At 37.7% G+C, this 14,133-nt stretch overlaps 1 protein-coding gene across 4 annotated transcripts in view; it reads right to left on the reverse strand.

The window, feature by feature from the left end:
* Positions 1 to 2,033: 2,033 nt before the first annotated feature.
* Positions 2,034 to 14,133, reverse strand: part of TBC1D19 (TBC1 domain family member 19) — a 145,405-nt gene continuing 133,305 nt past the window's right edge. For all 4 annotated transcript variants that reach the window (XM_053217483.1, XM_015072411.3, XM_015072412.3 and 1 more), the window contains 3 exons: positions 8,301 to 8,416; positions 3,276 to 3,346; positions 2,034 to 2,243 (listed from right to left, as the gene is read on the reverse strand). In XM_053217483.1, coding sequence (XP_053073458.1) covers positions 2,169 to 2,243; positions 3,276 to 3,346; positions 8,301 to 8,416 — 262 coding nt within the window. In that variant the 3' untranslated portion in view covers positions 2,034 to 2,168. The remainder of the gene's footprint in view (positions 2,244 to 3,275; positions 3,347 to 8,300; positions 8,417 to 14,133) is intronic.

Below are 14,133 nucleotides of genomic sequence, written 5' to 3' on the forward strand. Positions count from 1 at the left end.
ATCGGCTATGCCACGCTCCATGTTTCATCTTGTGTGGTCCCAGTCTCCAGTGATCAACTAAAGTCAGACAGAGGCAAATGAAGTCAAGCATTCCTCATATATAATCTTCCGCCACTTGGCCTTAAAATGTCATAGTTAGAATTAATTACCAACAACAGCTTGTACTTGCTTGGTGCTTTGCAGTTAAAAAAAAAAAAATCACTTTCAAATATATTTTCTCTTTTGGTCTTACTCGACCTGGTAAGGTAAACACAAACAAATAATTTCCTGCTGCCGGCCCTCCCCGCTCCCTGCCCCCCCCCCCCCCCCCCCCCCAGTTACAGATAAGAGAGATTAAATTATCTAGGGATTTACACCCAGGACAAAAACTCTCAGTCTAGTTTTTCTATGAGACCACTACATTGCTGCTTTTAAAAAGTCTTATGAATATTCTCTTAAATAAACCGACAATGAGCATATCTATACACATCTGACCTTAATCATTTAAAACGCTCTCTCCCTAACAGGGAAGAAAGAGAGAGAATAGTCAAAGGGTGTGCTTATATCCTCGTGATGAATGTGCATTTGCACGCAGCGCATGGCTAAGCATAGGATTATAACTGAATCACTTGCCAAAGCACTGAAATGGGCTTTCTTAAGAATCGATCCTGAATAAGAAATTATGATTTTCTTTTCAATAGGTACCTGATGAATAAAGCATATATAAAGATTTTCAAATTAAGAACTAGTTATATCAAACCCCGGCATACCTGTAGGCTGAGCTAAACCTCATTCACTTCCTAATTAATACATACTCTTTAAATAAAAGACTCAGGAAATACATTTGGACAAAATACAATGCTAAGCATTCAGTGAGAATATCAATCTATTGATTCAAAGTTCTGTTGGAATGATCAGCATCTTGAATTTGGACACTTTTTTTTCATATTCTATTATTCTGAATGACAGATGTGGTAGGTCTTTTGCAAGTCATATAAAATAATTATAATAAAGACTCACTTATAATAAAGACCAAAAATAAGACTGATGCCTTGCATAAGGTCTTCAGTTCTTTTTTTTTTTTTTTAATTTTTTTTTCAACGTTTTTTATTTATTTTTGGGACAGAGAGAGGCAGAGCGTGAACAGGGGAGGGGCAGAGAGAGAGGGAGACACAGAATCGGAAACAGGCTCCAGGCTCCGAGCCACCAGCCCAGAGCCTGGTGCGGGGCTCGAACTCACGGACCGCGAGATCGTGACCTGGCTGAAGTCAGACGCTTAACCGACTGCGCCACCTAGGCACCCCGCGTCTTCAGTTCCAAAATGAACGTATAGTACCTACTTCTAGTTCCTCAGATGCTCTGCCCTAGAAGCAAATCTTGTTAAACAAAGATTCAGCAAAATTGGATACGGTTTTGATTTTTCATTCCCTTCATCGAATCCGTGATGCCCTCTTTGCGCACGTCCAAAGTGGGAGAACCTGGCAACAGGCCTCAGCAGGGTCAAGTCTTCAAGGCAAGAGATGGAAGGTTGAGAAGTTTGAAGGGATCACTCCGTAATTTTCTTTTTTCGGAAAGTGATGAATAAATATTGTCAGATGGAGACAACTGTTATTTGACCTTCCCCAGTAGAGACCTTTAAGGGAGAAATAAAGTGGAAAGGGATCTAGAAGATCACTGGTGAGACAAAAGGTGTTAAGAACACCAAAGCACACTTGCATTCCATTACCTTTTTCCAGTCTTCCCACATTCTACTCCACCCCTGGCTCTGAGTGAAGAACAATTCATAAGACAAAATGATACATTATCTAGAGATAAACTTACAAACTGACGGAAGAAAATTGTCCCAGAGGCTACATTACCTCTTCAAGTTTATTACAGTATCTTTAGTTCTTATTGCATATATCGTTACATGCCTTTTACAAGTCAGGATTATATATATAGTATGCTCAGTTTAGCAGAAGTTATGTCTATTGCTTCTCTCTTGAAAATCAGCAGCATGCAGTGGAACATTTGGTGCGCAGAGCTTTGTTTCAAAAAGTGAAAAACGACTTAGGTTTAACTGAAGAGGGAACATGATCTTTATTGGCTTATATGCGAAGTTTAATTTTGGTTTTATGCAGAGTTTGCATAGTTCATGATTATTTTCTAATGAAAAAAACTAGATGTGTTGTCAGTGACCTTGAAGGAGATCAGGTGACAGTAGCAAACAGAAAAATCTGAAGAAGAGGCATAACTTTTAAGGTAGAAAGGTCAGCAAGAACTGCCTGGAACAAAAAAACAAAACAAAAAGAATTGTTAATGTCAGTATTCTAACTGGCAAAAGGAAGCCTATGAAATACAGCACAACAGAAACACCACTGCCATGCAATTCTGGCTTTGACACACTTTCTGAGTTCTTCACATTCGTCCTAAAAACCTGTCCTGAAGCTACGACCTCCCTTCGCTTTTCTCAATATCTTAATGTTAGAACATGTGCAAAACGCTAAAACGTGCAGTAGAAAACAACCTGGACTTTTGCCTTGAGCCTTCTTCAAATATACAAGGTAGCATGAGTTTATAAGAGGTCTAATATTTCAACTTGCTTCTATAAATAAACGTACATTATGAATCTTGGTCCCGTTATACTAGTATAAGGAGTATCTGGCTTTAGGAAATCGTTTTTGAGACGGAACTAATGTTTATTCAGTTGCAAGACGCATAAACATCCTTTTCCCTTTAAGCAAAGAATGTCGGCAGCTATTTTAAGGGTATCATTTAAATTTCTATGAGAAAAAACAAATAGAGTAATATGGTAAGCCGCTATTTAATTGAACTGTGTGTCAGGTATAAATTATACCATTGAAAAGAAACATTAAAACATTAACTCATTATTTTAAATGACCAAAAAAAAAAAAAAAGCGCCTACGTATCTTTACTGTATCATCCAAACGCATGCTCTTTAACTCTCCTGACTAGATTTTCTTTGTTCTAGCAGAACATGTGGACGTGTGCAATAAGAAACTGCAACTTGGGCTCCAATAGTTTCTACCACAACTGCTGGGTGTCTGGTTTCCCGTAACAGTTATAATGGTTTCCTATATAATCTTGTGTGTGACTCCTTCACAAGAAGATTGTTCTCAACTAATTAAGGAATCTTGAATACTTAATGTTCCTTAGCTCGAAACTTATAGGCTTTACCCAAGTGAAGAAATGAGGCTATGAGTGATGTGTGTCCTATGCATCTGAGACTGAAGTGCCCAAGCCTGGCACTCTCTCAGGAACTATTTCCATCCCGTCCCAGTGAAACTTATCCTTACTTCAGCTGCAGCCAGTGATGTCACCTCCATCAGGTTCACTGCTCGGAAAGCAAACACAGCAGCTGCCAGGACTGGAAAAGAATGCACACTATTTCAACTGCTGACCTACTCATCAGCCCGACAAATTTACTGCTGTGCCCGCAACCCCCCAGGAGAGCCCAGAACTGGCGCTTTACGTGACTTGCACGCATGCATTGCAGTTTAGGTCCTGCGACGAAGGGAAATGATCTCCTCCGGAGAACAGAGTGCCCGGCGGATAGATAAGCCGAATCCCATAGTTTGGGGGAAAAAGGAAAATTCAGTGGTCTTAAAAGAGCCGTTTTTAGAAATGATTTCTTTCATGCCTGTAACTTAAATTACAAGCTTTTAACTGGCACGGAGATCTAATGATTACTTACAATTAAAGGTTTATTTGACGCAGGTGTTTTTTTACTAACGCAACAGGATTCTGAAAAGTTATACGGAGACTGTATTTTCAAGTTTATCAGATCACGTTTCATATGTCTCAAGAGGTCCCGATAGAAATGTGGCAATAAAGCATTCTCTTAAAAAAATATTTTTATAATATTTTGTTATACTCTTACAGTCAGCATTGACTTTCTTAGAGTGTCATAAGTGGATAGGTGCGTGGGGACAGCTGCTGTGGACTGATCCTGAAATTTACATTACCGTTGGCTGTAGGAAAACGAAGTTGAGACTTTGAAAAACCAATTATAGGACACCTTGAAGGTCAATAATGTACATGGAGTGGAAAGCAACGTTTGCGTGCGTTGCATATGCCTATGAAAAGAAAGTAAGGCTAACGTGTAATCTTTCTTCTTACCTAATCTGCCACAAAGCCCCACATGTGGGAGTGCATCATCATGGCCAGCGAAAGGACCCATGTGAGAGGTGGGTGCCCTGACAAGGTGATGACAAGCCTAAGGATGGCTCTTGACTTCTCCCCCCTTTTTTCTCTTCCATCACCAGTGGTGGTAGTTTATTCTCTACCCCACAAGTCCTTGAAATTTAGGAAATCAATGGTAAGGAATCTTCAAAATTATTTGAAAGACTGGCTCCTGAGTTTCTGGCAGAGCTAATCCAAATAGATAGTTTTTTAAAATACATTTTTAGGGGCGCCTGGGTGGCGCAGTCGGTTAAGCGTCCGACTTCAGCCAGGTCACGATCTCGCGGTCCGTGAGTTCGAGTCCCCGCGTCGGGCTCTGGGCTGATGGCTCAGAGCCTGGAGCCTGTTTCCGATTCTGTGTCTCCCTCTCTCTCTGCCCCTCGCCAGTTCATGCTCTGTCTCTCTCTGTCCCAAAAATAAATAAATGTTGAAAAAACAAATTTAAAATACATTTTTACTGTGGGAATCACAACAGTGCTACTGATACTTCTCATACCAACTCTGAGTTAAGAACCATTGCCAGTCCTATTGTATTAAGGTGGAAACTGGGGCCCAGTGAGTTTGGATGACATGTTCAAAGCCACACAGGTAGAAAACAGTGGAGTGAGAACTTAACCCTGGCTCTGGAGCCTAAGCATCTAACCACTCTTAGCACTTAGACTGAAGGTAAGTAGTAATGAGTCTTCCCTGACATGAAAATCTGGGTGCTTTCCTATGAGTCCTCTCTGCTGCCCTTCGGAATGGTTTTCCAGAGATGGCCTGAAGGATGAAGCTATGATGATCCTGGGAGTAGACGTCAACATCCAGACCTCTTAATTTTCCCAGAGAGAGGCACAGAGCAACCAGACCAGACTGGGAAACACAGGCATTTTTTAGGGTACAACAGATTTTGGACAGTCTGGCAAAAAAAAAAAAAAAAAAAAAAAAAGCATTGCAACTAGTTAGGCAGGAAAATTCTGGGGGTGGGTGGGGGGTGGGGGGAAGATGGTAGTGGTAAAACAAAACTTAAAAAAGCCAAATCAGATGGGATTATTTAATTTGTAACAAGGGATGCAAGAGATCAGGGACAAAGACTTTTACCTTTTAACTGAAAAGGAGAAAACTTAAGTACTTTAGCATCACTGAGTGTCTATGTTTATAAGAGTATCAAAGAAAATAATTTCTTTCGACCAGCAACTTCTCTATAGTTTTCCTAATATCTAGAATCATTTTGACAATGGAGACATTTGAGAAGCTAAGGAGTATGATGGCTACTTCCTTTTTTGTGTATAATTTAACAGAGTTGGTGAAGGCTTGACAGGATGGCCAAACTTTCTGCTGTAGCAGGAAAGAGTTTTACATGGCGGGAAATTGTTTTTCCAAAGGTAGATAAGAGGGGGGAAAAAAGATCAGGCCACTAATTGACCTCAGCATCCAAGTGCTTATGTGCTCATAACCTTTATTTATCTTGGTGTCACATCACAGAAGTTCCTTTGCGTCTGCCTCATGTTTGATTTGCCCAGCCTTTCCGCAGAACACTTCTGTTTGCCAAGGAGAAAAGCTCTCCACTTTGGGATATTTTCAACTGCAACCATGCTTCACATGAAGTAGAGAGACTCTAACATTTACTTTTGGCCGTTTAAGCTATGCTCGTTAATTCTAAGCAACTCTATCACAAACATTCAGGCACCTTTGCTTTAAACTGTTCCTCAAAAGACCCTCATGAATTCATAATTAATTTTTAGTAATACTTACTAAATTAGTAATATTTACTAAAACCTTCTAAAGGCTATATAATAACTAACTTGGGCAAAAAAGGTGGTCCCAAAATATTCATCCCCCCAAATGTCTGAAATAATAACAATGAGTTTGGGTACCCCTACATGAAATTATCCATCCTCTGGCTCTTGATCTGAATTCATGGGAGGGGAGTCTAGTTCCATTTCTACATGTTCCGTAATTCTTCCCTGCTGATTTTTTAAAAACCGTTCAGGGAAAGTAGGAAACCGGTGCAGAGTGCATTTCTACCTGTTCATCAGTAACGACGTTTTTATTAATGTTCTGAGCTCCAGCAGGGTGCCTAGCTTCGAGGAAATGCGTTAGCCTACATTCATTTATTTCTCTTTCACATAAGTTTGCTGAGGGGTGATAAGTCCCAGAATGAGAACATTTAAATTGTTAGAGGGCTTAAAGGTCTTTCAATTCCACATTTCTTTCACAGTAGAAAACCTCTTAACCTTCAGGTGACCATTAAAAAGCCCATTCTAGTTTCGAAAAATCCTAATTATTAGAAAGTACTTTCTTATACTGAGCCCCCTTTCTTTAACATGCTCTAATATTTTGAAATGATAAACAACAACAACAGCAACTAAACACAACACTCTTCAAAATTTATAATACACCAAGAGGAGATTTATTTGCTGGAAAGTCTACAATCCTGTTGCCTGAGAAACAGTAGCAGAAAACAAGGCTTCTTAGCCTGGAAAGTAGAAGGCTCTGGGGAAAGGCGAGGGTAGAAAAAACATGATGATAACCCTGGCTTAACAGGAGTACATTTTAGCAAGTCATGTCATCCAGAAGTGAGATGGGCTAACTCGTCAGACAAGGATAACCCAACACTGAAGTGTTTAAGCAGAGGGTGAGGACCGCCTGTCAGAAACATCTAAAAGAATCATACCTGATGCCCTCTAGGATTCCTCTCCCTGTAGATTCTATACATCACTGCCATTCAGCCAAGACAGCTGAGGGCAGACCCTTCTTTCCTCACGCCTATCTGTATGGGCTCAAAATCCAATTGAGACAGAAGGATACTGGGAGTTGTTAGCAGCACCATTAAGTGGTGTCTCTGGTTACACCAAGGGTGATGTTTTTCTTCAAGAAACTTTATTATTACTCTAATTTTGCTTTTTGAATTAACATACTATTATTCTTGACCTCTCAGCATTCAAGAATATGTTAATATGGCACCTAAAGAATCTTCTATAAGAAAAGGGACTTCTTCAATGAAGCATTGTTTCCACAATTACCCAGAGTGGGATCTTGATAATGCTATCAATATAAGGTAAGGAAATGAAGACTCACACAGGTTAGATAATTTATTCAATATACACAACTGGAGAAGGTTGGACCCGGCACTCTGCCAGCTTTTCTGCTCTCCATCCATTGTTGTGAAAACCTTGTGCTATTTATTTGAATTTCCTAATAATCCCAATGATTAAAATAACTGAGATTATTTTGTATAAGATAAGCAAAATAATATAATTAACAAGAAATCTGTGCCCTATGAATTATCATACAGTTGTCTTGTATCTCTATTATAAGACCCGCTTAATTATAATAAGAGATCAATCTGTGGCTTCCTGAAAAAACAGATGAAATCTTTTTTGGCTGAAGAGAATACCTAAAAGGGGACACTCAACCACCAGGAGTCAGAGGGTGTTAGCGAAAAGGAAAAGGTTTTGCATTCAAGTCCAGAACTCAAACTCAAGTCCAGAAGAGCTGAGATTTCAACTTCGCAGGGAGGCTCCGTGTCAGCTTAGATTTTAGGCCGTGGTTGAGAAGGGGCTCGGAACACGTGCGAAGGTAGAGACGCCAGGAGTAGGACTGACGTATCCCTACGCTCTGCTGTGCTGACCTCACAGCAGCTGACAGTAAGCCCTGGCGAAACGCAAAGCAGGGGAGGAGAAATGGACTTTCCTCCGAGCAAAGAAGAAAGACTCGGGATACACTAGTGTTGGGCAGTTACACGGAAGTATCTAGATCTCAGAACTTCAGTACTTGTCTTCTAAGGCAGGTAAATCTATTAAATGTTTAGGAATTAGAAATGACAGACACCTATAGACTCAAACTGCAATTACAGATGGTGAATGTCAGAAAGTAAAGGGGCTTGGGGCGCCTGGGTGGCTCAGTCGGTTGAGCATCCGACTTCGGCTCAGGTCATGATCTCACAGTTCGTGGGTTCGAGTCCGGCGTCGGGTTCTGTGCTGACAGCTCAGAGCCTGGAGCCTGTTTCAGTTTCTGTGTCTCCCTCTCTCTGACCCTCCCCTGTTCATGCTCTGTCTCTCCCTGTCTCAAAAAAAAAAAAAAAAAAAAAAAAAAAAAGAAAGTAAAGGGGCTTTATTATAGAAACAACATGTGTTTTACAAACAAGCACTTATTACCAGCAAGAATTTCCAGAGAGTTGTATCCTAGGATTCTATCCCACAAAAGCAGGAGTTGATCTGTAGCTAAATATCCAGAGAAAGCTCGAACCATCCATTTAAAGGATATGCGTAGCCTGTAGGCAAAGAAAAAAGAAAATAAATTTTACCAGTGAATGTTTTTTTCTTACAATGTCAGAAGAGCCAACCAATTCCACGGTTAAGTTAACTTCTTTGTGAGTCTTAGAAATCACCTCAGCATTTAAATCTCAAGTACTCTCTTAAAAGCTGCAAAACTGCAATGGTGAGAAGCCATGAGTCTTCAAATTAGTGGTCTCAATGTATCAAGAGGGAAAATGTATATCTGCTATGTCACAGTTCAGCCTTTAGAAAACTCACTTCTATGTGCTATTTTTCAGGGTCTTTACTAATTAGTTATCAATGAGGTGATCTTACTAGTCAACAGTACTTAACAGTTTGAATCATTCGAATCATGATTATTTGAATTTTTATTCAAAATACTGGAAAAATGCTTGGTAGCTGCATACTTTTCCAATTCAATAAGTTGTATTCCTACGTTTCAGTCAAAAGGCTACATAGGATGAATAAAATAAAACAAGAAGTAGGAGTCTTTGAAGGCAAATAGTTGTGAAGTTATAAGGGACCTTAGAAATAAATTTCTGATTTCAAACCCTTCATTTTAAAGGGGAACAACCGGAGAATTCAATTGACTGACAAAAAAAAAATCCTAAGAGATACAAGACCCCACTATTTATAAGTAGGTTATGTTACAATAATAATTTATCTCTGAAATCAGGAAATGAACTCGTTAGCTTTGGTGCTTTAAGAGACAAACTATTCCCTCACATTTCTGTACTATCTATTCTTACCATCACTTAACTGCTCCTGAGAAGTGTTAGCCAAACTCTTTGCTGGAGTTGTTACAATATTATATAGATAAATATCTGTGCTACTTTCTTAAAACAAGAGAAAGGAATCTAAAGATTGCCTTTCTTGATGTATTAATTCTCTTAAGACCAAAAAGACCCCCAAGTTTTCAGAAATTCCTCAATACTAGATAACTATTATTCTAATATACCAAGGTACACAAAGGGAGTAGCATTGACAAATCAAACTTTTTGGTTGGCTTTAAGAATATCTGCTTATGAATGCCAGAGTAATTTTTGGCCACAAGATATTTTAAATTAAAAAAAGATCATTTGTCTTTTATGTCTAAATGATCAAGATCAACTAGTTTCATTTTATTGTATTTTTCAGTGTCTTAATAGAACAACAGCACCACACATTGTTCCCCCCCTCTATGTACAGCACAGAATTAGTTTATTATAAATAAAGTTCATTGAGGTATAATTTATGGATAGTAAAATTTACCCTTATTAGTGCACAGTTCTATGAGTTTTCCTAAGAACCAAATGGAAAGTTTAAAACTGAAAAATAACAAAAAACAGAAAACAACCCTCACTGGATAGACCCAACAGCAAAACGGTAATGACAGAGAAAAGAGCCAGTGATTTTGAATACAGATCAATAGAAAATGCCTAATCGGAACCATAGAGTAAAAATGATTGAAAATGAAGTGAATAGTTTCAGGGACCTTTGGGATAAGACCAAAAGTTTTAACATTTGTGTCACTGGAATTCTAGAAGAGAAGGAGAATAAATATGTTACAGAAAAAAGTACTGGATGAAATAATGATTGAAAATGTCCTAAATTTGGCAAAAGATACAAGCTTAAAGATTCAAGAAGCTTAGCAAACCCCAAGCACAGACATCCATGCCCAGATACATCAGAATCAAGCTGCTGAGAAAAGATCTTGATAGTGGCTGATGAAAAAAACATTTTTCCCGAAATGTCTGGCAGAATTTACCAGTAAAGCCATCCATGCTGGAGTTTATTTGAAGGTAGAAGGTAATTAATTAAAAATGCATATTGTAGGGTATTGTAGGGGCTCCTGGGTGGCTCAGTCCGTTAAGCACCTGACTTTGGCTCAGGTCATGATCTCGGGGTCTGTGAGTTTGAGCCTCGCATCAGGCTTTTAGTGCAGAGCCCACTTCAGATCCTCTGTCCCCATCTCTCTCTGTCCCACCCCTGCTTGTACTCTTTCTCTTTCTCTCTCTCCCTCAAAAGTAAATAAACATTAAAACAAATTTTTTTGAGTGTATATTGTAAACCCCAGAGCACTCTTATGGACTAAATGGTTGTGTCCTCCCACCCGCCATGTATTTGTTGAAACTCTACCTCACAATGTGATGGCATTAGGAAAAAGGGGGAGCCCTAGGGTGGTAATTGGAAAAAGATGAAGCCCTCTTGGTTGGGATTAGTGCCTTCATGAGAGTCGTGAGAGAGCCTGTTTCTCTTCTCTGCTCTCCACCACGTGGAGAATAAGTCCAATAAGAAGTCCATAGTCTGCAGCCTAGAAGAGAGTCCTCACTGGAACTCACTGAAGAAGAGGGTCCTCACTGAACCATGCTATCACCTTGATCTTGGACTTTTAGTTTTCAGAACTGTGGGAAATAAGTTTCTGTTATTTATGAGCCACACAGTCTATGGTAATTTGTTACAGCAGACTGAACTAAGACAGGTATCTATGAAAAAAGATGTTTTAAAAAAGGTATAAATAATAATCCCACAGTAGTGATAAAATGGAATAAAAAATACTCAATTAAGAGAGTTCCCATTTCTCCACATCCTCTCCAGCATCTATAGTCTCCTGATTTGTTCATTTTGGCCACTCTGACTGGCGTGAGAACCCTCTTGTACTGTTGGTGGGAATGCAAACTGGTGCAGCCACTCTGGAAAACAGTGTGGAGGTTCCTCAAAAAATTAAAAATAGACCTACCCTATGACCCAGCAGTAGCACTGCTAGGAATTTACCCAAGGGTACAGGAGTACTGATGCATAGGGGCACTTGTACCCCAATGTTTATAGCAGCACTCTCAACAATAGCCAAATTATGGAAAGAGCCTAAATGTCGATCAACTGATGAATGGATAAAGAAGTTGTGGTTTATATACACAATGGAGTACTACGTGGCAATGAGAAAGAATGAAATATGGCCTCTTGTAGCAACATGGATGGAACTGGAGAGTGTGATGCTAAGTGAAATAAGCCATACAGAGAAAGACAGATACCATATGGTTTCACTCTTATGTGGATCCTGAGAAACTTAACAGAAACCCAGGGGGGAGGGGAAGGGAAAAAAAAAAAAGAGGTTAGAGTGGGAGAGAGCCAAAGCATAAGAGACTCTTAAAAACTGAGAACAAACTGAGGGTTGATGGAGGGTGGGAGGGAGGGGAGGGGAGGTGATGGGCATTGAAGAGGGCATCTTTTGGGATGAGCACTGGGCGTTGTATGGAAACCAATTTGACACTAAATTTCATATATTAAAACAAAAAAAGAGAAATATAATGAAAGCCACACATGTAAGTTAAAATTTTCTAACAACCACATTAAAAGAAGTAAAAAGAAATGGGTAGGGGCGTCTGGGTGGCTCAGTCGGTTAAACGGCCGACTTCGGCTCAGGTCATGATCTCGCGGTCCGTGAGTTCGAGCCCCGTGTCGGGCTCTGTGTTGACTGCTCAGAGCCTGGAGCCCGTTTCAGATTCTGTGTCTCCCTCTCTCTCTGCCCCTCCCCTGTTCATGCTCTGTCTCTCTCTGTCTCAAAAATAAATAAACGTTAATAAATGAATAAATAAATAAATAAAAGAAATGGGTAAATTAAATCTCAACAATGTATTTTATTTAATTTAGTATATCTCAAATATTATCATTTCAAAATTTAATAGATATTAAAAATTATTAATGCATTATTTAAAAAAATACTCAATTAAAAAGTATGCAGGAAAAAAGGAAAAAAGAATGAAAAAAGACAAATTGAAAACGTCTGCCGAGATAGCAGATGGTATCAATTGATATTACTATAATCTAATAATATCAATTATTAAATGTAAGTGGAACAAACATACCAATTATAAAAAGACAAATTGACACACTGGAAAACCCAGTTACACTTTTGACAAGAAAGCCATTTAAAAAATAAAGACATAGATAATCGATATGTTAAAAGTAAAAGGACAGAAAGAATACACCACACAAACTGTAATTGAAAGAAAGCTGCGATGGCCTTATCAAATATAGTAGACTTATTGCCAGGAATAAAGACATTAATAATGATATAGGGATCAGTTCTCCTAAAAACAGAGCCTCTAATACATGAAGTAAAATATGTGTATCAATGAAGGAAGAAATAGACATATTCACAATTATAATTGGAGACTAACATTTCTTTCTCAAAAATTAATAGAAAAAGTAGACAGAAAATCAGTAAGTTTATAGAAGGCTTGAACATTACCAAACACTTGACTTTGTTGACATTCATAGAATATTTTGCTGAACAACAGCAGAACATGAATGCTTTTCAAATGTATTTGTAATATTCACCAAGACAGATCAAATTCTGGGCCACGTTACAAACTTCGATACGTTGTAAAAAACTGAAATTTTATGAAGCATGTTGTCTAACTGCAACAGAATTAAAATAGAAATCAATAACAGAAATATTTAGAATATTTAGAAATTAAACAACTGTTTAGAAATTAAACAACATGCTTCTAATAAAGCCCATGGTCAAAAAGAAGTGACAAGAGAAATTAAGAAACGTTTTGAACTGAATGAAAATGAAAACAGAACATATCAAAATTTGTTGTGTGGAGGTAATGCAGTGCTTTGAAGGCAATTTACAACAATATTGCTTATATCAGAAAAGAAGAAAGGTCTCAAACTAATGATCTTTAACCTTAAACAAGAAGACAAGTGCAAAATAAGCCTAAAGCAAACATAAGGAAGGAAATTATAAGAGCATAAATCAATGAAATTTAAGACAGAAAAACAAGAGAGAAAATTAAAGAAACCAAAACATGTTTCTTTCAAAGAATAAAATTAATAAACCTCTAGCCAAACAATCAAGAAAAAGAGAAGATACAAATATCAATCTCGAGAATGAGAGAGGTGTTGTCACTGTGATTCTAGTAAAAGGCTGATTAATAATAATTAGGGGATATTATAAATAACTTTATGTCCATAAATACGATAACTTAGATAAAATGAACAAAATACCAAAGCTTACTCAAGAAGATATCGATAACTTGAATAGTCCTATATCTATTAAAGAATTAAATTCTAATTTAAAAACCTTCAATTCATAAAAGCCTTTTAAGAATGTATTTCTAGCTTGATAATTAATTTTTAATACTTTCTTCTGCATAAGAATTTTAATGTTTATCATGAGTCATTGAAATAAATTTGTTCCTTTTAATGATTAAAGTATATAAATAGGCTAGAAAAAAGTTAAGATTTTAGTTTCTAGCAGTAAACTAAACATCTTAATCATGGTAAAGCATCATTATATTCAAATGTTCATTCCACAAGAGTAAAAACAAAAGTCAATTTACTACAAATTTAAGAAAAAAAGAGACCTGTGTACAATATAAAATATTTCTGGCACATTCTTGTTTTATAATATTAAACATTAACAGAATCCTGTTTTTTACTGGCTACGAAGGAAAGGATATAAGCTCAGTATTATCAGTGGATGATATGAAATGTTGTTTTATAAATGGCATTTCTAAGATCTAAGATGTCTGAAATTCAATGGTGCTTTACAGAAAGAATATATATAAAATCCTTCACTATTGAAACAACTTCATGAGGTAGGAATTCTCTTGATTCTAAAGATGAGGAAATTGAATTATCTTGATTTAAAGAAAGAAAATGAAACTTAGATGAATTCACTAACTTCACTAGGATTATACAGTTTAGTAGACAGAATTTAAAC

The sequence above is a fragment of the Acinonyx jubatus genome, chromosome B1 (assembly GCF_027475565.1).
Source record: "Acinonyx jubatus isolate Ajub_Pintada_27869175 chromosome B1, VMU_Ajub_asm_v1.0, whole genome shotgun sequence".
NCBI classification, from domain to species: Eukaryota; Metazoa; Chordata; class Mammalia; order Carnivora; family Felidae; genus Acinonyx; species Acinonyx jubatus.